At 56.3% G+C, this 20,804-nt stretch overlaps 1 protein-coding gene across 3 annotated transcripts in view; it reads left to right on the top strand.

The window, feature by feature from the left end:
- The window catches only part of MYH9 (myosin heavy chain 9), a 90,668-nt gene that overhangs the window by 48,574 nt on the left and 21,290 nt on the right, over positions 1 to 20,804 (top strand). Inside the window, exons 4-19 of one of the 3 annotated variants that reach the window (XM_032416169.1) lie at positions 1,284 to 1,311; positions 2,086 to 2,179; positions 6,324 to 6,416; positions 6,875 to 6,938; positions 7,491 to 7,589; positions 7,953 to 8,096; positions 8,869 to 8,964; positions 9,997 to 10,115; positions 11,704 to 11,856; positions 12,800 to 12,973; positions 14,479 to 14,652; positions 16,631 to 16,745; positions 17,005 to 17,067; positions 18,835 to 19,028; positions 19,240 to 19,361; positions 20,071 to 20,140. In XM_032416169.1, the coding sequence (XP_032272060.1) occupies positions 1,284 to 1,311; positions 2,086 to 2,179; positions 6,324 to 6,416; positions 6,875 to 6,938; positions 7,491 to 7,589; positions 7,953 to 8,096; positions 8,869 to 8,964; positions 9,997 to 10,115; positions 11,704 to 11,856; positions 12,800 to 12,973; positions 14,479 to 14,652; positions 16,631 to 16,745; positions 17,005 to 17,067; positions 18,835 to 19,028; positions 19,240 to 19,361; positions 20,071 to 20,140 (1,802 nt within the window). The remainder of the gene's footprint in view (positions 1 to 1,283; positions 1,312 to 2,085; positions 2,180 to 6,323; positions 6,417 to 6,874; positions 6,939 to 7,490; positions 7,590 to 7,952; positions 8,097 to 8,868; positions 8,965 to 9,996; positions 10,116 to 11,703; positions 11,857 to 12,799; positions 12,974 to 14,478; positions 14,653 to 16,630; positions 16,746 to 17,004; positions 17,068 to 18,834; positions 19,029 to 19,239; positions 19,362 to 20,070; positions 20,141 to 20,804) is intronic. The other 2 variants (XM_032416170.1, XM_032416171.1) reach the window with 2 other exon arrangements.

Below are 20,804 nucleotides of genomic sequence, written 5' to 3'. Positions count from 1 at the left end.
CCTCTGTCGCCCCTCGGCTAGGACTCCTCTGTCCCTCCTCGGCTAGTGGTCCCCTGTCGCCCCTCGGCTAGGACTCCCCTGTCGCCCCTCAGCTAGGAGGACTCCCCTGTCGCCCCTCGGCTGGGAGGACTCCCCTGTCGCCCCTCGGCTGGGACTCCCGCTGTCCTGACAGTGCCGCCACCACCCGTCATGGCGACCTCACGACGGAGAAAGAAATAGCAGCCATTTGTGGAGTTCATTCTCTTTACTACTTGCCGGGCCCGTTTCATCTGTTATTTCTGTTTTCCAAGCTAATCCTGCCAGGGAGCCAGTAGCATATTTACTTTATGGATAGGGAAGCCCAGACTTGGGATGGAAATGCCTCACTGCAGCTCAAATACTAGTAAGTAGCCTGGTCCTGGATTCGGCTGGTCTGACCTCAGGGAGCTGAGGGTGCTACATGGGGTGGGATGAAGGGGGGGTAAAATGAGTTTGTCTTTTCAGTTACTGCTTAAAATTGGACCTCCCGCACTGAACCAGGTCAGCCCAAATGTCTTCAAGCATTTCTGTCAAACTTAGCTTTCAAAGTGTGGATGTGAGTTGTTTACGTCTTTCCTTGCCGACTGAGTCACAGCTGGAGACCGTTGCTGAAAGTTCCTGACAGCCAGGCCTCGAGACCCGAGTTGTCACAGAGACCGGTCAGAGGTTGTGATGCTGACAGGCTTCTGTTCCTTCCGAGCTGCGCCCACGTGCCAGACGCCGCACGGGGGCTTCTCCCCATCACAGGGGGGCCTGGGGCTCCGGGAACCCGGGCACACGTCTGTGGGCCCACCCACGTCGTGGCCGAGGCGGCGCGGTACCCCAGGGCCGTCCCACTGCAAAGCCAGCCTTGTCTGCCCCAGCCCGCACCCAGCCGCTGAACCGGCGCTCCTACAGGGGTCGGACGGTATTTACCACACCTGCATGGGCCTTTTCTCTGCCGGCCCGCACCCCCCGTTCTGAGCTCACGGGGCAGGCCCCCCGCCTCAGCACTCGGTGCTGCAGACTCCTGGGGAGTTTTCCCCGAGCTGGTGTCCGAGGGGCGGGCAGGCAGCCAGGGTGGGCAGTCTGAGCTCCTGCCACCTGTGGATGTCCCTCGTCCGACTGTGGCATCGGGTCTGTGTCGCCAACTGGTGTGCGGGGCCCCCTCTGCAAGGGCAGCAGGCCAGGCTTTCTGCTTCTGGGCAACGGGCAGCTCTTCAGAAGCCTGAGGGGGAGGCGTTTGTATCTGGCAGAAGTTAACCTGGATGTTTCCTTTGTTTCAGACCGAGAGGACCAGTCCATTCTGTGCACGTAAGTGTTTCCGCCTGGGTGGTGGGGCCTTGTGTCACCCCGATTTGTTCTGACTCTGAGGGCTCCTACCGAAACCCAGGCTGATGGGTAACATTCCCAGTCAAGCCCCCGTCCCCGCCCCCTCCCCAAGGGATGGGCCCGAAGGGAGTAGGTTTGCTGCTCAGCAGCCCCACAGCATGGATGAGCTTTATTTCAGGGCCAAGGACTGGCTCGCCCCCCTTGGAGGAGCCCATGCACAATGCGGGGAGGTTCGTAGCAGGGGGGGCAGGAGGCTTCTTGACAAAGCACAGTTGGGAACGGATTGGTCCCTCCAGAGCACCTTCCTTCTGGCTCTGAACAGAAGGCTTTCTCCACTGCACGGGGGCTCGCCCCGGTCCTCTGAACTTAACAAGGAGATAAAAAACCCCCGTTGACTGCCGGGGGAGTTGATGGTACAGAACATTCCTCCAAGTGGTTCCAAAGGGACGTGTTTAAGTGCCTTTGACCTCTGAGTCAACAGCTGCCTAAAGCTGATTCCTGAGACTTGGGGACACAAAGGCTGCCAAGTGACCAGGCCAGGCAGTGTGCGTGGATGTACCGCTGTCAGGCCTCCAGAGGGCCATGGGCAGGGGCCAGAGTGAGGATTCTGGAACTTAGCGCAGATCTGCCTGTTCCCGTTTCTGCCGCTAGGGGTGGGTAGTAGAACTGGAGGTGGTGCGGCGTGCGTTGGGAAAGGGACAGACCTCAGGGATTTGGCCAGGCCCCCCTTGAGAACTTTCTTGGCTCTCTTGGCAGGGGTGAGTCTGGAGCTGGCAAGACCGAGAACACCAAGAAAGTCATTCAGTATCTGGCTCACGTGGCCTCCTCACACAAGAGCAAGAAGGACCAGGTGAGCGCAGGCCTTCCTCCCACGGACGCACCTGATCTTCCCGAGGAAGAGCCTTTAGTGGTCCGTGGTTTGGAGTGTTTTGGGGATCGGAGCAGAGGCCGGACCCACTGTCATGGCGGCTGCAGCTTGGCCATCCTGGGAATGGGTCCGGTGGTAGCCAGTCTGCTTCCCCCCGCCCCCCAGCCTCCTAACTTTCTGAGTTGCTGTGGAAATGGGAGACCACCCGGTTTTGCGAGGCCGCACTCCCGGTGTTGGCAGCTAATTGCTGTGAGGCCTCACCCCAGGGTCGGCAGAGAGATTCCAAAACTTGGTTCTCAAGTTGATGGAGACCTGAGGCCTCTCGGGCAGGCCTGCTTTTGAGTCCCCGCTGCTTTCCCCACTGTTGAAATGCCTCTGGGTGGACAGTCCCCCAGGGAAGAGAGGAAGGGCAACTGGCAAGTCATCTCACTTCCCTTTTTCTCCCCCTCCCTCTTGATGGATTATGGTCGAACTCAGCAGTGTCCTCGCTAGGTGAGCCTTGCACGTTTACTGCACGTTCTGCACCGAGAATGCGTGTTCTGCCCATCGTGTGCCCTTGGATTATGTAATTTTTTTCTGAGCAGCTTTTCACTCCACACCATTGTCACTTTCTGCGGCTAGACCTGTTCTCCTAGGCTCGGCTCACTGACTGTCTCTGGAGAAGGGGCGGGGTGTGACACATAGTGACCTCCTGTGCACTCTGAAATGTCAGCTCCTGCAGAGCGGGTATATGGGCCTCGTCCCGAAGCTGTTCTCACAGACTCTGGCCGGGCGTAGAACTCCCCTGTGTGCACGGCAGTCGTGAGGCCCCGTGCTGAGCCCTGACTGAGACACGGTGGAGCGGGCGTCTGCTCCCCCAGAGCCCCACGCGTTCTGTGTCCGGACCAGAAGGAGCTGGCTGGTCCCCCGCCCCCCCCCGCCCCCACCTGCCGCCACTGTGCCAGTCAGGAGCCATGCCCGGAAGGCCCCCCATTGGAGCTTCCCAGAGTTGGGGGTGATCGTCTTAAGCATGCCCGTGTGGTGCTCTCTCTCTCTCCCTTAAGCACACACTCTTAAGCTTCCTTGTGAAATCTCAGTGCCCAAGGTGTCCCCTCCAGCCATCGGGGGGCCCTGCGCCGTGTCTCCGTGGCCCCCCCTTACTGGGGAGCTGTGTGCAGCGCGTGTCAGTAAGTAGCGGTGTGTGTCTCTTTGCATGCAGACCTGGGGTGTGTCCTGCAGAATGTCCTAATGAGTACAGCCTTCTGGAATCGCACCAAAAGTAACTTCTCATGTGCCAAACTTCTCAAGACATTCTGAATCTTTTTCCGTGGGGCGTTAGGAGTTATATTTAGAAACTAATAAAGTTCCTCTTGCTCCGTCTCTCCAACCCCCCATTTTTCATTCTTTTCAGGAGGCCTATTTCAAACACAGAACTGTGAGGTTAGGAGTTCTCTAGCTGTGGTTTTCCTGTCTCTGAATTTGCAGTAAAATCCATTTTCTAGCTATTTATTGAATGCCTGGTGTGTGCCTGGGTCTCTGGAGGGTGTCCTTGGAGTCCCTGCCCTGGAGGACGGGAGACAGGATGGGAGACAGAGCAAGAACGGAAACCCATGTGCCTTCTGTCTGGGGTTCCAGCTGCAGAGGGGCCGCAGGCCCCGGGCACTTGGCTTGGAGACAACGGTGTGCCGGGGGGCGTGGTGATAAGTGGGAGCAAACTTGTCACATCCTGTGTCTCAGGTCGTAGTGTGTGATGGGTACTCTGTCCCCAACTGCAGAGGTTGAATAGCTTGCCTCTCTGGCTTCTGATTACTGCTCGGGCCCTCCGTTGTAAAGGCCACTGACAGTTGGGCTGATTTCCACGCCCGAAGCCGGTACAGTGATTTTCCACACACAGCTGGGGCATGAGACACTTGAACTTGAACTTGGTTTATGGCCTTTGTGTTGTGGAGCCTGTCAGGGCAAACACTGGGCGAGAGCTGTCCCTTGCAGTGACCCAGTCGTTTGTCCCAAGACTGCCCCCTGGAACGTCCCAAACCTCACCTTGCCATGGGAGGGCCAGGCTTTGGCCAGGGCTGAAGGCTGGCAACGCACAGCTTGGGGGAAGGGACTTTCCAGCTCGACATCCGTAGCCTGAGCAGTGACCTTTGGTCCCTCCTCCACTTCCTCCCTCTGTTTTGTATATACTAGTTGGAAGCTACTGGCAGAAACACCGCCCAGTGAAGCCCTTCAGAAACCGGATGGGTAATTCCAAACCTTATGAGCATAGGCTACCAACAGACCCTCCTAATGTCATAGCATGCAAATGTTATTGAAAAATAAAGGTTTCTTTTGCTCCCAGTTATGGGTCAATAAAGAAGAACCCAGAGGTTAGCCCTCACTGTTGTGTGCATGGAGCCTGGCTCCAGCCTCCGAAGCAGCAGCTCCCTGGTTGGCCCGGCGGCCCCTCGTTCCACGGCAACAGCATGTGGTCCCAAAACAGAGACCTTAGCTTTGCTTCCAAGTCGGGGCCGGCAGCGGCGGGCCCTGGTGGGGACCGTGCTCCCATCTGTCTGTGGAAACAGGAATGGGAGTGGCTCCGCCAGCCTGGCAGCCTGGCCTGTGCTTTGAGAGGAACGTTTTAGTGGGTGGGGGAGCAGCGCTCATCCAAATTGGGCTTCGAAGGCCCGCCCGAGCCCTGTGGGTGGGGGCCCCGGGTCCCGGGACTGCTGGTGCCAAGCACACACGGACGGCCTGCTCAGTGGCTTTGACCCCTGTCCGGCCACGTGGCTCTGCTGACCCTCCACGTATCTGTGTGGTGTGAAAACAGAAGGCTCCCAGGCCCCCGGGTAGGGGGGAGCCCTGGCCAAGGCTGGCTGTTGGAGGAGGAGGCCTGCCTGGGCCCCTTCCCATCTCTGGTGGGCTTCCGGCCCTGACCTGGGGCTCTGCAGACGAGTCTCGTCTGCAGCAGGTGTGCCTGGAAGGCTGTGCTACGACTCTCCTGGGAGCTCCTGCTACTACCAGTTTTCCTTTTCATCACTCACAGGCAGCCGTTCCCGGAAAATCCTGGCTTAAGTCCAGCCTTGCTAATAAATACAAAAGCCGGCCTGGCCCTTGTGTGATGTTCTTTCCCCCTTGAGAGAACCCAGGTATTAAGGTGAATGAGAGCCGAATTTTCCTCAGCCAGTGGCCTGCTGGGAAGGTGATGGCTGCTTCCAGAATTGATCTGATCTGACCGGGTAGAGCTCCAAGCAAGGCTGGGGCAGGGCAGGAGCCATGGCGGTGACTGACGGGTGTTAGGTAGACTTGAATTGGTACCTGCTTTGCTGGTTGATAGCTGGGTGACCTTGGGCAAATCATGTTCTCTCCCTCGACCTCGTTTTTCTCTTCTGTGAAATGGGACCACCCGGTTTTGCCTACCCTGAGTCTCATGAGGACCCGGGGATAGGAAGGCATAAGGAGGTGTTTTGTCAACCACTGAGTCTCATGAGACCACAGGTAGAGTTCGTGGGTGTTACTGATAAGCAGTTTGGAACCCAGAGCGGGCCTTGTTGACCCCGCCCCGCTGGGAGACCTGACATGCTGGCAGCAGGCTTGGGGGATGTCGCGACAGGGTCCCGCAAGGAAAATGCAGTGTTTGTTAGGACACGGATGAAACGAGCTGGTATCTTTTGTGGAGCTGGTTCTCTATCTCCTTGTCCTGTGAAGAGGAAAAAAAATGTTGTTGGGTCTCAGGTGGGGCCTAGAGGCACGGAGGGCAGAGAGAAGCCATTGTATCTAGAGGGTGGGGACTCTGTGCACGAGAAGAAATGGCGCCTTTCCTTGGTTCATGTGCTGCTTCCCGACGCGTCCTCCACAGTCGGTCTGGGCCGTCGTCCCAAGCTCCCTAGAGTGGGGAGAGCCACCCACCTTCCCTTTCTAGGGACACTGGCTGGTCGGTCCTGGGAAGGAAGTTCAAACCAGTGAAGGTTTCCAAAGGCCTGGTGGGAAGGTTGCTCTCGAGTGACACGGGCCAGGCCGAGGCTGGCATGGCCGGATCCCATCTGGAAGTTTGTGTTCCTGGCCCGGTGGGCGCGTAGACAGCGGCTCTGCCACCATCCTCTGCCTCGCGGCAGGTTTGACAGCCCACGCCACTGCCCGGCCTTCACTGCACCTCTGGGTTCCCTTCCAGGGCGAGCTGGAGCGGCAGCTGCTGCAAGCCAACCCCATCCTGGAGGCCTTCGGGAATGCCAAGACGGTGAAGAACGACAACTCCTCACGATTTGTGAGTAGCGGCCAGCCGCACCCAGCTTGTGGGGCCGGGGCTCCCACCCACAGCTTCGGCGCACGTCGCCTTCCCGGCCTGTCGCGTGGAGTAGGCTGGGTCTCGCTCCAGTCTCTGTGGCTCTGCCTACGTGGCTTCTTCAGCCCGGGTGGCAAAAAGGAAGGGGACAGAGTGGGGAGTTACCTGCCAGTCCCACCGATTGTCCCTTTGTAGCCCACGGCCAGTTAGAAGCCGGGGCCAGCTCAAGGAGTGGGGAACACTTGTGCGCCTCAGCGGAGGGGTGTGGGCACCTCTTGACCCTGTCCTGGCCTAGGCTCCAAGCAGCGTGGCGCTCTGAGTCCTGAGTACCCAGGCAGTGTGGGCACAGGGCCCCTGGTCTCCCAAGTGGGCAGTCTCTTGCTTTTGTCCCTCAGGCTGGTTGAGGGGGCCTCTGATGGCTTCATCTGTCTTTCCTTTAGGGCAAATTCATTCGCATCAACTTTGATGTCAATGGCTACATCGTTGGAGCCAACATTGAGACTTGTATCCTTGGTTAATTGCAGCCGGGGTGTCTGGTCTGGCGGGGAGGGACAAGACCTTGGTGGAGAAGCAGCCTGATTCCGGCAGCTGCCCCCCTCAGGGGCCTCTTGGGACACCTCACCCCTGGCGTTGGGAGGAGTACCAGGAGCAGCTCATTGAACACCGGACCCTGAACTCAGGTTCTTCTTTAGTAGCAGGACAGAGTTGTGCCTCGGAAGGGATGGGACGATGAAGACCCTCCAGTGTGGTTCCCGGAGGGGCGGGGTTGGAGTAGGTGCTACTTTATTTCTCCCCGGTGTAGGCATTATAGCCTTGCTGGTGAGAATATCCTGCTCTCCATCCCCTTGTGAGAGGGGGCTCTTTAAAGACAGGGCTCCCGAGTGTGGGAGCTGCTGTTTGCCAGGCTCTACGCCCGGAAGGAGAGAGCCAAGACAGTTTGCTTTTGTTTTATTTTGCCATTTGCTGTCTGGTGAGGTTCAGTTGCTTTTGACAGGGGTCGGGAAGGTAGGGAGTTGCCTTTCCTCCTGTGTGCACGGTTCCTTAACATTTGCGAAGATCTTTTGGAGAAATCTCGTGCCATCCGCCAAGCCAAGGAGGAGCGGACCTTCCACATCTTTTACTACCTGCTGTCCGGGGCTGGGGAGCACCTGAAGAGTGAGTAGTGGGCCCAGCAGCCTGGCCTGTGGTCTGCCGGCCCCAGTCGGGCCACACATTGCAGTTGGGGAATGCAAACGCCCCCCGTCTGAGGCCTTGGCCTCTTGTTCTGACCATGCCAGAGAAAAGCCGGGGCGGTCGAGTCTGCCTCTGAGAGTCAGGGGGCCCTCATGCTCTCAGAGGCCACGTGCAGGGGAGTCTCAACGATCCGAGGGGAGAGCATTTCTGGCTACTCTGCCGTTCTGGGCTTTTCTCAGGCCTTTAGGGGTGCTTCCCATTCTCCCAGACCTTGGAGGTCAGAGTGCTGCCTAGAGCACTGGTTACAGCCCCTCACTGACCTGCCTTGCCCTCCACCCCTTTCAGCTGATCTCCTGTTGGAGCCGTACAACAAATACCGCTTCCTATCCAATGGGCACGTCACCATCCCAGGGCAGCAGGACAAGGACATGTTCCAGGAGACCATGGAGGCCATGAGGATTATGGGCATCCCAGAAGAGGAACAAATGGGTACAGAGCTGGCCCTCCTGTGGCTGAAGGAGGGGAGGCGGGGGGCTGGTCATCACGCCCTTGGAGGCGTTGGGGCAGCTGAGGCCTGGGGAGAGCTTCCCATTGGCTCTGACTTTGGGGGAGGCCTGTAGAGGCCAGGAGGAAGGCCTCCAGCATGTGGGAAATGGTGCCTCGGTCAGGGTTATTTGCTCCCAGCAGTACCACAGGCATTTATGCCCAGGAGAATAAGGCCAGGCGCTTACCTGCTCAGGGCTTGGGTCTTCTGCTCCATTCCTGCTTTGTCTCGGTGGAGTATAGAAAGGGGCCGGGGCTGGGGTCTTTGCACTGGTGAAAGGCGGGACATGCCCGTGTCTTCCTGTTGCCCCAGAAGGAGGGTAGAGAGGCCTTGTGGCTTTATTTTCGAAAGATTAGGGGAGAGGGAGAGTACGCCCTGTTCTCTAGCGTGAGGGTTGGAGCCACCTTGGCTCAGCCATAGACAGTATGTAAGTGGTGGGCACAGTTTTGTCTGATAGAACTTCATTTATAAAAATAGGCAGTGGGCCCTGAGGCCAGAGGCATGTTCTTGGTCCAGATTTAGAAGTTTTGGGAGTTTTAACAGAGCTCGAGTCCAAGTAGAAGGCTGGCTGCCCAAGCCGAGTCCTGCCAGAGGCCCTAGTGATGGGCTGTCCATGGCTTGTCCTGTTCAAGGGCCCCTGAGGGAGTGACTGCCCCTACCCAGGGGCTTATTCCAATCCCCGCCTGGTTCTGAGCTGTCTTCGATTGCCCCCCAAAGGCTTGTTGCGAGTCATCTCGGGCGTTCTTCAGCTCGGCAACATTGTCTTCAAGAAGGAGCGTAACACCGACCAGGCGTCCATGCCCGACAACACAGGTAATGCTCTTGGTCCTGTCACCTGGAACACGGGGCCCGTGGTCTGGGTTTGGATTTGCTCAGGAGAAGAAGTCTTGTAGGAATTCTAGCCAAACCTTTCTTTTTCATTTTATGTGTATTCATGGCTGGCTATTGCTCTGTATTTTTTTTTTTTTTTTTTTTTTTTTTTTACAGATTTTATTTATTTGACAGAGAGACTGTGTGTGCACAAGTGGGGGGAGGGGCAGAGGCCGGGGGAGGAGCAGACACCCCACTGAGCAGGGAGCCTGACTCAGGGCTCCATCCCAGGACCTCGGGATCATGACCTGGGCCGAAGGCATACGCTTAACCGACCAAGTCACCCAGGCATCCCATGCTCTGTATTTTTTTTTATAAAATAGACACAAATGTGACCCTGGTGTGTCTTCAGGGAGTAAGCCTCAGAAGGAATTAGGAAAGCCCTTGATCATGCCGACCAGGGTTTCCCTCCGTTGTTCTAGAGGCCAAACCAGTTGTCCCAGTTAGTAAAACCTTGATTTCTGCTGATGCTCCATCTCATGCGTGCCTTCCCCGTGAACACGTTAGGACCATGGACCGCTGCCATCCGCACATTTGCTGCTCGGCCACTGCCATTCCCTGAGTCACTGCAAATGACCCCATTTAAGCTGTCAGCCTTAATGTGCCCTTGTTGGGGCTTTTGAGAAAACGTAACACACGCGTGTTTGGATTGTAAAAGATGTTCCCGTGGGACGTGTGCTGTTGCACCCCCAGCTCCTCCCTGTCCTGTTTGCGGGTAGGACCCACTTCCTCACTCACCGTGTGGCCAGGGATGTGCAGAGGAACCGGCCCCGGGCCCCCAGTGAGGAGGTGCCACGGCCACGGGGTCTGAGGGGAGAGCTGGGCACTCTGCGCCCTGCTGAAGAAGGGCCCGGAGCCAGTTGTCCTGGTAATGATCGCTCAGTTACCACCTCTCGGTTGAGCAGAGGGACTCATTCTCTCGGGTTTAATTAAAACTTCTCACCCCTCCCTTCCTCACTCTTTGAAAAATCGCAGCTGCCCAGAAAGTGTCCCACCTCTTGGGTATCAACGTGACAGATTTCACCAGAGGGATCCTCACCCCACGCATCAAGGTGGGACGGGACTACGTCCAGAAGGCGCAGACTAAGGAACAGGTATGCCCTCTGGCCAGGGGGTCGGGCTGCCTCCTAGCAGGGTCACTGCGGCAGCCAGTTTGGGGCCCGCGCTGGGCCACTGCTGTGATAGGCACCTTGCCTGGGTCCCTCATTAAGGCCTCGCAGCAGTTCGGGGAGCAAGGTGGTGTTTACCCCCAGTGAGAACGTGACAAAACTGGCCCCAGGGAGTCAGGAGGCTGCCCGAGGCCAGTGGCTTGGGAAGGGCTGTGCTTATGTCGTGCCCCTTTGCATCGAGTTGACGTTGAGATTGATGGGTCGGCAAGTGTGGACGCATGTCCTGCTCGGGTGTAGAGTGAAGCGAGAACTCGCTGTTTCTCTAGCACAACTCATTCAGGTGCCAGGACGGCGGCATCCACCGCCCTTGAAGGCCGTGCCAAGCGGTTGTCTCTCCACCACCTGCTGTCTCGTTGCGCGTGGTGAGAGACAGCCCTCGGCTGCGCCGCACCAGTGGGCCTACCTCCCCCAGGAGCTGGGGTCCCTCCCCAGCCAGGCCTCTCTGTTGCCGCTGGTGGTGGGTGTTTTTAAGGTGCTATACTCCCACCTCTCAAAAATACTTTGGAGTCCACATTGATGAGTCCTTTTGCCTAGGGCTGCCGTCCATGTACCCCACGCTGGCGGCTGTGGGCCCGCGGGCGATGCTCCGCTCAGAGCCGTCCCACCATAGCCGAGAATGCTGTTTTCAAAAGACGGCGTGCATAATTATTACCAGCTGTTCATTTCCCTAATAATTAAAGAGGCTTTATTTTTCCATATGAAGCTACTATATGAATACTTTAGATTCAGAAAATACAGAAAAATCTAGAAGAAGAAAAAAAAATTGTCACAGTCCTAACCAGTGACAGGTATTGGGCAGCTCTTTATTTCCTGCAAGGTTTTTTCTTTCTTTTTTTTTTTTTTTAATTTTTATTTTATTTGTTTGTTTATTTTAAGTAGGCTCCATGCCCAGCTTGGAGCCCAACATGGGGCTTGAACTCATGACCCTGAGATCAAGACCTGAGCTGAGATCAAGAGTTGGACGCTTAACTGACTGAGCCACCCAGGCGCCCCCAGTGCTTTTTCTTCTAAAACTTAGTTGTCACCCTGGCTTTTTTTATTGTGGAACTGTTCCAGCATTTGCAAAACAGGATAGTGTAATGAGCCCCATGTGCCTGTTGCATGGGCAGCTTCGAGAGTTACTGACTCCCGGCCAGTCTTGGCTCATCATTAATCTTACTTTCCCACCTCCCACATGGCATTATTTGAGGGAAACCTCATACACCTTATCATTTCTTCTGTAGATACCTCAGTATGTCCCTGTTTATCCTAAAAAGGTTTTTGCAAATGTCCAGGTACTTAATGCAATGCCTGTATTGTTGGGCATCTAAGTTGTTTCAGTTTGGGGTCATTATAAATAACATTGCAGTGACCATATTTGTGCGTGAAGGTTTTTTTTCTATCCTCAGGGCTGTCCCTCTGGGGGAAGGCCCCGCAGGTGGAGTGACTGGAGCAAAGGGTTACAAGGTTTAAAGGCTCCTTGTGCCTGACATTCTGTCCCCCTGGGTGTGTCCCCTCCCTCCCCCCACCCCAGGCTGACTTTGCCATCGAGGCCTTGGCCAAGGCCACCTACGAGCGAATGTTCCGCTGGCTGGTGCTGCGCATCAACAAGGCTCTGGACAAGACCAAGAGGCAGGGCGCCTCTTTCATCGGCATCCTGGACATCGCCGGCTTCGAGATCTTCGATGTGAGCTCCTCTCTCGTGCTCTCTTGGCCACCTCCTCCCTGAGCGTGGAGTCTTCTTTCCTCTGGCCCCACGGCAGTCCGAGTGGGCCAGCTCGTCCCTCGCGTGGAGACAGGACACATCAGTTGGGCATATTTTAAGCTCCAACAGGCACGCCTTTTCCCAAGCGGCAGTGCTAGAGAGAACGGGACCTTCTAGTGGGTGTCCTGGGAGCCTTCACGGGCAGGTGCTTTCTGAGATTACTCTTTCAGTGACTATTTATTGAGCGTTGGGACAGGACACTGTCTCTGCCCACGAAGACTGAGGTCTGGCTGGGAAAAGTGATACTTGCAGTAGATCAGAGGTTCTTAACTTGGGGTCTATGGCAGGTTCCAGAGAGACCATGAACTCGGTGGGGGGCCGGGGGCGGGGAAGTACCTCTAGTTTTCACTAACGTCTCATTGACGTGATGTATTTCTTTTGAATTGTGAATTAAGCAAGATACACAAGCCACAGTTGCCCTGGCGGCGCTCGGGGCCTGTCTCCAGTGGCAGTCAGACGCTTTCCCACCACAGTAGTGGTGGAGATGTGATGTCCTTCACGCTCAAACCCCTGGAAGTTAGGAAGCCCACAGCTTGTGCTTATTAATAAGGAAGCACCATGTATTGGTATGGCACAGTATTTTGATAATTATATTTCAACATAACATCTATTTTATTCATTTTCAAATTTTGTTCCGAGAGAGGCTTTACCAAACTTCTAGAAAGGTCCATGGGCCCCAGGCAGTGAGGAACCCCTGCTCTGGGTTTGATAAGGGAAGGCGCCTGCCCGTCTGGGCTCCCCGGGGGCCAGCACTGAGCTGCCCAAGGAGGTCCATCCTAAATACCCGTCCCACTTCTCCCTGAGGGGCCGCGGCTTCATGGCGGGAGGGCGGGCACCCCTCTGACGTAGCCCTCTCTCCCTGCAGCTGAACTCCTTCGAGCAGCTCTGCATCAACTACACCAACGAGAAGCTGCAGCAGCTCTTCAACCACACCATGTTCATCCTGGAGCAGGAGGAGTACCAGCGCGAGGGCATCGAGTGGAACTTCATCGACTTCGGCCTCGATCTGCAGCCCTGCATCGACCTCATCGAGAAGCCAGTAAGAGCCAGACCTGCTCAGACCTCAGACCTGGCTTGTCAATCGTCCCCTCGGGGGGAGTGGGGGGCGCCTTGCCTCCCACTCCACGTTGACTTGGAGCGTGGGGGATTGTGTCTGGTTCCTCTCCCTGTCGATGCCGCCTGCAGGAATAGGCCCTCGGGCTCAGATCTGGGGCCTGGGGGCCTTGCCCAGCTGCCAACCAGGTGGGGCTGTGGCTGGTGCCCAAGTATCCTGTCTTCAGTCCCAGAAGACCACCCAGCGTTTATCTGAGGGGTGGGCTCAACAAGCCTTTCTTTGTCTTAAAGAAACGGGCTTGCTGGTAGGTCATAGCATCCTGTCCCCAGGTGCTTTTGCTGCAGCGTGGCGTTGGGCAGACCCAGGGTGATGAATGCTGCTCCCGGTACAGGTGCTGAGTCTGTCCCCCTTTAGGGCTAACTGGGCACCAGAGCTTCCGTCCCACAGCACTGGCTGTTGGTGGGAGGTGGGAGCCAGAGAGTCTTCCCTCTTTCCTTCACTTTGTAGTGAAAGCTCTTGCAGGTGCGGTTGGGGTCACCTGCTTGTGTTTTAGGTTGGACAGGATGTGCTCCTTCATGGAGCCTGACCTGTTTCTTGCTCTGGGTTATCTCTCAATTGAGTTACAGCACTGTACTCCTATCTTTCCAGAGTCCTGAGCTGCTGAAAATGGGTACAACCAGAGTTACACTGAAATGCCAGTTAGCTGGACGATCTAGGGGGGAGTTTGTGCATTTGGAAGTATTAGTTAAGGTTGGGGGCAGGGGTTGAAATGATTCATGATCCTAACGTGAAGCAGTTTACTTTTGTGATGAGTTTTTCTTAAATCAGATGTGTTTGCCAATGAGCAAGATCCTATCCGGCTTTGAGTCTCGTCAGCCAGGCTCCACAGCGTTTCAGTCTGTCTTATCAATTCAGTGTGCTGCTGGGGCTCTGGGGGCTTCCTTGGAGGACTTGCTCGAAGTCTCACATCTCACCACATTGTGGTGCAGACACGGCGTGGGGGGCAGTGTCTCAGAGTGGCTCCAGGGGGGCAGGTGCCTGTTGAGGACAGCCCCCGGGCGTGCGGGTCATGGCACACATCCATCAAACCTACCAGATGATTTCCAGGGCACTAAGCTGGAGAAACTCCGTGATGGATCACCTGGTAAAGTGTGTCAGCCACAGCCTAGAGCTCAGAAGTTTCTTTTTAAATTAGAACTTTATTATTATTTTTTAAAATGGGCTCCATGCCCAATGTGGGGCTCGAACTCATGACCCTGAGGTCAAGAATCACCTGCCGTACCCACTGAGCCAGCCAGGCACCCCTAGACTAGAATTCCTGAGTTGAGTTCTGCTAATGCTTCTTTTTACCCTCCCTGTGGGGGCGAGTGCCGCCTATCCTCTGCTGAGATTCTGGGGATTCTGAATCCTAACCTCCGGCTTCTGGTGAGGGCAGGGATGGGGTGGGTCCCTGGGTCGTGCTCACCTGTGTGATGCTGTGTTTTTCCCAGGCAGGGCCCCCTGGCATCCTGGCCCTGCTGGATGAGGAATGCTGGTTCCCCAAAGCCACCGACAAGAGCTTCGTGGAGAAGGTGGTACAGGAACAGGGCACCCACCCCAAGTTCCAGAAGCCCAAGCAGCTGAAGGACAAAGCTGATTTCTGCATCATCCACTATGCAGGCAAGGTGAGGCGAGCACACGCACGGCTGGACCTCATCGGGGGAGGTGGAGATGATTCTGTCTAGGCCGAGGAGCTGGGCAGCCCTGCGGGCGGGGCGGGGGACAGTGCCTGTCCAGCGGGGTGCCCCGTGGCAGGAATCAGCGTTCACACGGCGCTCCCACCTCACGGAGCCCCGTCCTGTGTGCCATTGTACGAGGAGCTTGCAGCAGTCCTGTACGGTGCTTGGGCTGGTACTCGGGTCTTGTCATTAGGTGCATTTTCCGGGCGCAGAAGGGAGATTTGTGCTAAAGGCAGACGCTGGAGTTTGAATTAGAACCCTGCCACTCGTCAGTGGTGTGACTTTGGGCCAGTTAACCTCTCTCTGAGCCTTGGTCACCTCATCTGGAAAATCAGTAAGCACCGCTGTGCAGCATTACGTGTATTCAGTGAGCTGGGGCAGCCCGGTGCTCAGCACAGGTCAGTGCTCTGCGCGGGGCCGCTCGGCCTCCGCATGCCTGATGTCGCAGCTGCACCGTCCGCAGTGTCCCGGACTGTCGTGTGCATTCAGGAACGCTTAGCAGCACTCCTGGCTTCTACCCACCAGAGGTCAGTAGCACTCTCCCTAGATGTGACAGACGTCGCCAAACATGGGATGGGGGCACAGTGGCCTGGCTGAGAGCCACCATTGTGGGTGACAGCTTCGTTAGGGCCAAGGATGCCCAGCGACAAAATGGCAAAACTGCTGTCATCCCGAACTGGGGAGGGGTGTCCCGAGTCCACAGAGATCTGTACTTAAAATAAAGCTGGTTTCAGCAGGTTCTGTGTTCCTTGCTCGAAGCTCCTAACAGTTGCAGCCAGAACATGTGATGAGTCGGGCCAGGCGAGCCTTGAGCTCTCACGGCTCTGGAGCCGTACCTGGTCCTCACCAGGGTCCTCGCCCGCTGCTCCTGCAGATGCGGAAGCACACAGCTCTTGAGTTTAAAAACACCCATTAAAAAAACCAAAAAACAAACAAACAAACAAAAAACCCAAACCAACCAGTCCTGTTCCTATAGTTAGCTAAGGTAATGTCTCTGAGCCTACATTTCCACTTCTATGTTTGTTAGAAATGCACGCACGGGCAGAGCTGCTCACAGGGCTCTTACTGCAGTATTATTTATAATGCAAAACACCAGTCACACCGCACAGCCCATCGGCGCGAGCCTAAACCGTGAAACTGGCTGCGTGCGTCCACGCCCGGGCTGCGGGGCAGCAACCGAAGGGATAGGCGTGCGGGCTGTGCGCAGGCAGCCAGATGGCCAGGACGCGGTCTCGGGGGCTTCGTTGCCTCCCTGGAGGTAGCAGGAAGCCAGCATCATACACCTCGTCGTCGATGGCAGCGCACCTGTGGGAGAACCTCCAGACGGGGCCGTAGAGGAGCCCCAGCCCCAGGACAGTGGTCACCTGTGCGCCGTGCTGTGGGTTAGGAAGAGGGAGGCCGAGGCGGCCTGCACTCGGTATCGTTTTGGGGTCTTTGCAGTGAAAGTACAATGGATTACTCATTAAGAACGTATTTCAGAAAATAAGAATAATTAACAAGCTCAGGGAAAACTCGGGCATCCTGAAAAGATAAAGCAAAAATCCTTGCCCTGTTAATTAAAAGGAATATTGTAACATTTTGGTTTTGTCCTGCCAGGATTTTTCTTCCTTATGTTTATATTACCTAAAAAGAAAAAAAAACAAAAAAATAAAAACAGGATATTCTGTTATATTGCCACAACCTAAATTTCTCAGCAGTCCCCCATTGTTGGATATTTGTGTTGTGTGTAGGTTTTCCCTGTTCTGCGTCCCACCTCCGAGAATGTCCTGCTGATGCCCTGCTGCCCTTCTCACTCATTTCTTTCTCGGGGAAGGAAATACCAGGTCAAGGGGTGTTGGCGTTTTTAACTTTTCCGCCCTTGGCTGGTTTTCGGAGTGCTTGTGTCCCCAGAGCAGCCTGTGACTCGGGCCCCCGACTCTCGCAGGTGGACTACAAGGCCGATGAGTGGCTGATGAAGAACATGGACCCCCTGAACGACAACATCGCCACGCTTCTGCACCAGTCCTCCGACAAGTTCGTCTCAGAGCTGTGGAAGGATGGTACGCCCTTTGCCCCCCACCCTTGCCTCCCTGTGGCCGTGGCCGGCCTCTTCTTGCCTTCCTTCGTCGCGGTCCCAGGACGAGGGCCGGGCCTCCACCCGTGGGAATGCCACGGCGGCCCAGCGCCTCCTCACGCGCGTGTCCCGTCCTGCGGTTCCACCTCTCCACGGCAGGCTGGTGGCCCTGGAGTTCTCTTTCCTTGCTTCTGTCGGTTCCTCCTTTGCCTCTGCCTGGTGTTGCTTTAACCTCTCTGTTGCAGAGATGCAGAGCACTCAGAGAGCCTATTTCTATCAACGCTTTCCCATTCTCCACCTAGAACCAGGTGACTGGCCACCCGGAGTGCTGACCCTTGTGTGCGGTGCATCCAGGGCTGTGTGGGGCACGCTTCTGCCGAGTGTTCCTACCCCTTGGCTCTTCCTGCCTGACTGTCCCTTTCCTTGGTCTGCCCCTGGCTTGTGGGCAGGCTGTCAATCTAGATCTTGGGCGGGGGGGAACCAGCATAAAAATTCATATTCTCAGAGTTCCACCCCCTGAAGGCGGCACCATCTTGCTGCTTGAATGGCTGCGGGCGTCTTAGCATGAGTTTTAGGAGTCCTATGCCCTGCTGTGTGTATGTGCACCCGAAAGCTAAAAGAGTCTGTGTGCTTTTGTTTGGCGCTCTCAGCAAGGGCCTGCTCCTTCTGGGCCAGGCCTCCCGGGGGCAGGACGTGCTCACCTGAAATAGCCGGTTATCATGGGGCACATTCACCCTTCCTCTGAGCAGCCTGAGTGGCCTTCACAAGCCACCCACTCCCAGGAAGCCTTCCGTAGCCAGTGAAATGGGCCTGGGTGTGTGAGGTCAAAAATGCCTCCCATTTTAATTGACCGGTTCAGCGAGTCTGTCCTCACACCCGGCCCCTGTCTTGAGCACCTGTTCTTTTTGCTGTCTTCAGATGAATCCTAGAGATCTGGCCACAGAGGAATAGGAAACAGACTTTTTGTCACAGAGTCCTTAGCTTTTACAACCAGGAACAGAAGCCTTCAAATTTAATATTGCTCTTGCTTAAAATGGACCTCCAATCACCAGCCACTTCGGTTGGGTTTGTTTGTTCCTTTGCTTTCACCTCGGAGGAAGCGGTTCCTTCATTGCTCTGGGCATGTGCCACGGTGCTAAGGGCTACTTCCCGGGAGGGCGTTGGAGATGATAAAGACCTGTGAGCTAGGAGACCCAGCAAGATACAAGAGCGGGAGGGGGTCTGCAGGCTTTTTGGGACCTCTCTGCTCCTGATGCCACCTGCTGCTCTAGGCCCCCGATTTATTTATGTATTTATTTTATTTTTAAAGATTTTATTTATTTGTCAAGAGAGCGAGAGAGGGCACAAGCAGGGGCAGGGGCAGGCAGAGGGAGAAGCAGGCTCCCTGCTGAGTGTGGGACTCGATCCCAGGACCCTGAGATCATGACCTGAGCTGAAGGCAGACGCTTAACCAGTTGAGCCACCCAGGCTCCCCTAGGTCCCCGATTTAGAGGTATCTGCACGGGAGGCCTTCAGACAGTGAGGGAATCATCCAGAGTCCTCATAACCATGGCAGGTAGCTTTACAGTTACACTTTCTAACTCCTAGCTCTGAGCCCTTAGGTAAAGGTCAGTGTGAATTCAGGATACTGATTTTTTTTTTTCTTAATGGGACTATGGAACTATAGGATTCTGTAGGTCAAGTTTTAACACCTCCTTAGAGCCACCCTAGTGAAGTAGCCAGGCTCACTTTTCTGAGATCCTGTTGCAGCTTTATTACATCTCTTTGGGAACGAGCTTGCACAGTGGGCTGAAGATGGGTGATATGAACGTGGGATTAGCCAATGGGCCACCCCACCCCCCGCCCAGTGGCTTTGCAGGCTCTCCAAACCCTTTCCCGCCTCCTGTTCACAAAGTCAAGTTTGCTGAACGTTTGGAGTTGACCTTAGCCCTCTGTGTAGATTCTAAGTAGAGACGGTCTCTCTGTTCTGTAGTCTCTCCTCCTCCTGTCCGGGTGTGTTTGTCTGTCTCTCCTGTCCCTCCACCCCCCGCTAGGACCACTGGGCATTCATGTGCTTTTTTGGGTGGTCTCTGCAGTGGACCGCATCATCGGCCTGGACCAGGTGGCTGGCATGTCAGAGACGGCGTTGCCCGGGGCCTTCAAGACGCGGAAGGGCATGTTCCGGACGGTGGGCCAGCTTTACAAAGAGCAGCTGGCCAAGCTGATGGCCACGCTGAGGAACACCAACCCGAACTTCGTCCGCTGCATCATCCCCAACCACGAGAAGAAGGTGCGGGTGCTGGGCCCCTGTGTGTCTCCCTGCGCAGAAGTGGTGCTTCCCCACGCCCCCACGCCCCCACACTGAGAGCCTCGGCAAAGGCTCCCATTCCCACTCCCGGGGACGTTTACCCCGCTGAGTCCAGAGGGGCCTGCCCTACCTTTCTTCATCCACACTGGACACCGACGCAAGACCACCTGTGTGTATTTCTTTCTTTCTCCAGGCTGGCAAACTGGATCCCCACCTGGTGTTGGACCAGCTGCGCTGCAACGGGGTCCTGGAGGGCATCCGGATCTGCCGCCAGGGCTTCCCCAACAGGGTGGTGTTCCAGGAGTTCCGGCAGAGGTGAGCCGGGGCCGGGAGCCTGTCTCTCCTGCGGCGGGCCGCGTGAGCGAGGGAGTGTTTCCTCATCCCCGCACAGCTGGGGTCTGGCCGGCTCCTCCCGTTCCTTCTCTGTATGAGAAGGGGTTTCCCCGTCTTGTTATCTTGCTGGCTGTCACCCCTTGTGACTCGGGGCCTGGTACTGTTTGCTACCGTTTGAGGATCTTGGAAGAGAAATTAAAGAGGAATCAGCCGGGGACCGGGGTGTTTGAAGAACTTTGTAGAAATGGAGGTCCCAGAGCACTGCGGCTGCTTGCTGCGTGTACAGAGCGGGACATCGATGACACGGTCCTGTGTGCCGTTGCCGGCATGATGCAGCCCTCTGTTTCTGGGGCCACCCCACTTGTCAGAGGCCCCTGCAGCGCCTCGGGGGAAAGGCGGCAGATGCGGACACCGGGCAGGTCGCAGTTGGTGAGCCCAACCTAAAGCTTGCCCCTGAGTGACCGAAACAGTCCAGTGTGAGTTTCCATTTGCTGTCTGGAACACCTGAAGCCTTTCTGGGTCATTCCACCTAAGGAAAGAGCAGGGTGGGATTTGCTGAATGTCTTCCTTCCCTGGGAGACTCTGTGAAGGGATTCGTCCGTGCGCTGTCCTGTAGGGATGGTCCTCTCTGCCGTGCATCCCAGGAATCCGGGCATGGGGTAGACTGACCAGGCTTCTTGTTCTTCCTCAGATACGAGATCCTCACACCAAATTCCATTCCTAAGGGCTTCATGGACGGGAAGCAGGCGTGCGTGCTCATGGTGAGTAGAGCTGCCGCCTCTGCCTCCCGCTGGGGGGTGGGGGGTGGGGTGCGCGCACGCTTGGCGGCGCCCGTGTGCCTGGACGCGGCCTTCTCGCTGGAAGACGCCTGCGCTGTTGTCCTGCCGTTGCTCCAGTCCTGATTCTGCCGCGCGCCCCGAGCGGCGGCCCTCTAGGCCCTGGGATGGTCAGGGATGGCGTGCGGGCCCGGGCCAGTGTGGAGACTAGCGCTGCGGCCACGGCAGGCTCTGACGGGAGCCGGTCCCTTCCTTTGGGGCACATTCTCGTGCTTTCACACTCGTATCTCCTCGGATTGTCACGCTCAGCGTGGGTGGTAGGGGGCAGCGAAGCATGGCCCCAAGCCCCCGCAGTGCATGCTTCTGGACATTTCCTTTCAGCCCTTTGAGTAGTGCCTCATGTGCAGCAGACTCTCTGAACTCTGCTAGAATGAATGACAGCCCCCGGTGGCTCAGTGGCCACGCTGGGGCCTGAACCCCCCTGTCCTATTTCCTACTATATAGGTGTCAGATTGTTTCTTACATGTCCAGGGTGAGCGGCCCCTGCCTCCTGTTGTCTTTCCTCTGCATTCTTTCCAAAGAGGAGAGACGATGGGTTGGGGGGTTGTCAGAAAGAGAAGAGGGAAGAAGGGAGTCGACACCTCCTATG

This window comes from Phoca vitulina, unplaced genomic scaffold (genome assembly GCF_004348235.1).
Source record: "Phoca vitulina isolate PV1807 unplaced genomic scaffold, GSC_HSeal_1.0 scaffold19, whole genome shotgun sequence".
In the NCBI taxonomy this organism is placed as follows: Eukaryota; Metazoa; Chordata; class Mammalia; order Carnivora; family Phocidae; genus Phoca; species Phoca vitulina.
Note: the sequence above shows the minus strand (reverse complement) of the source record. Positions and strands in the feature narration are given on the sequence as shown.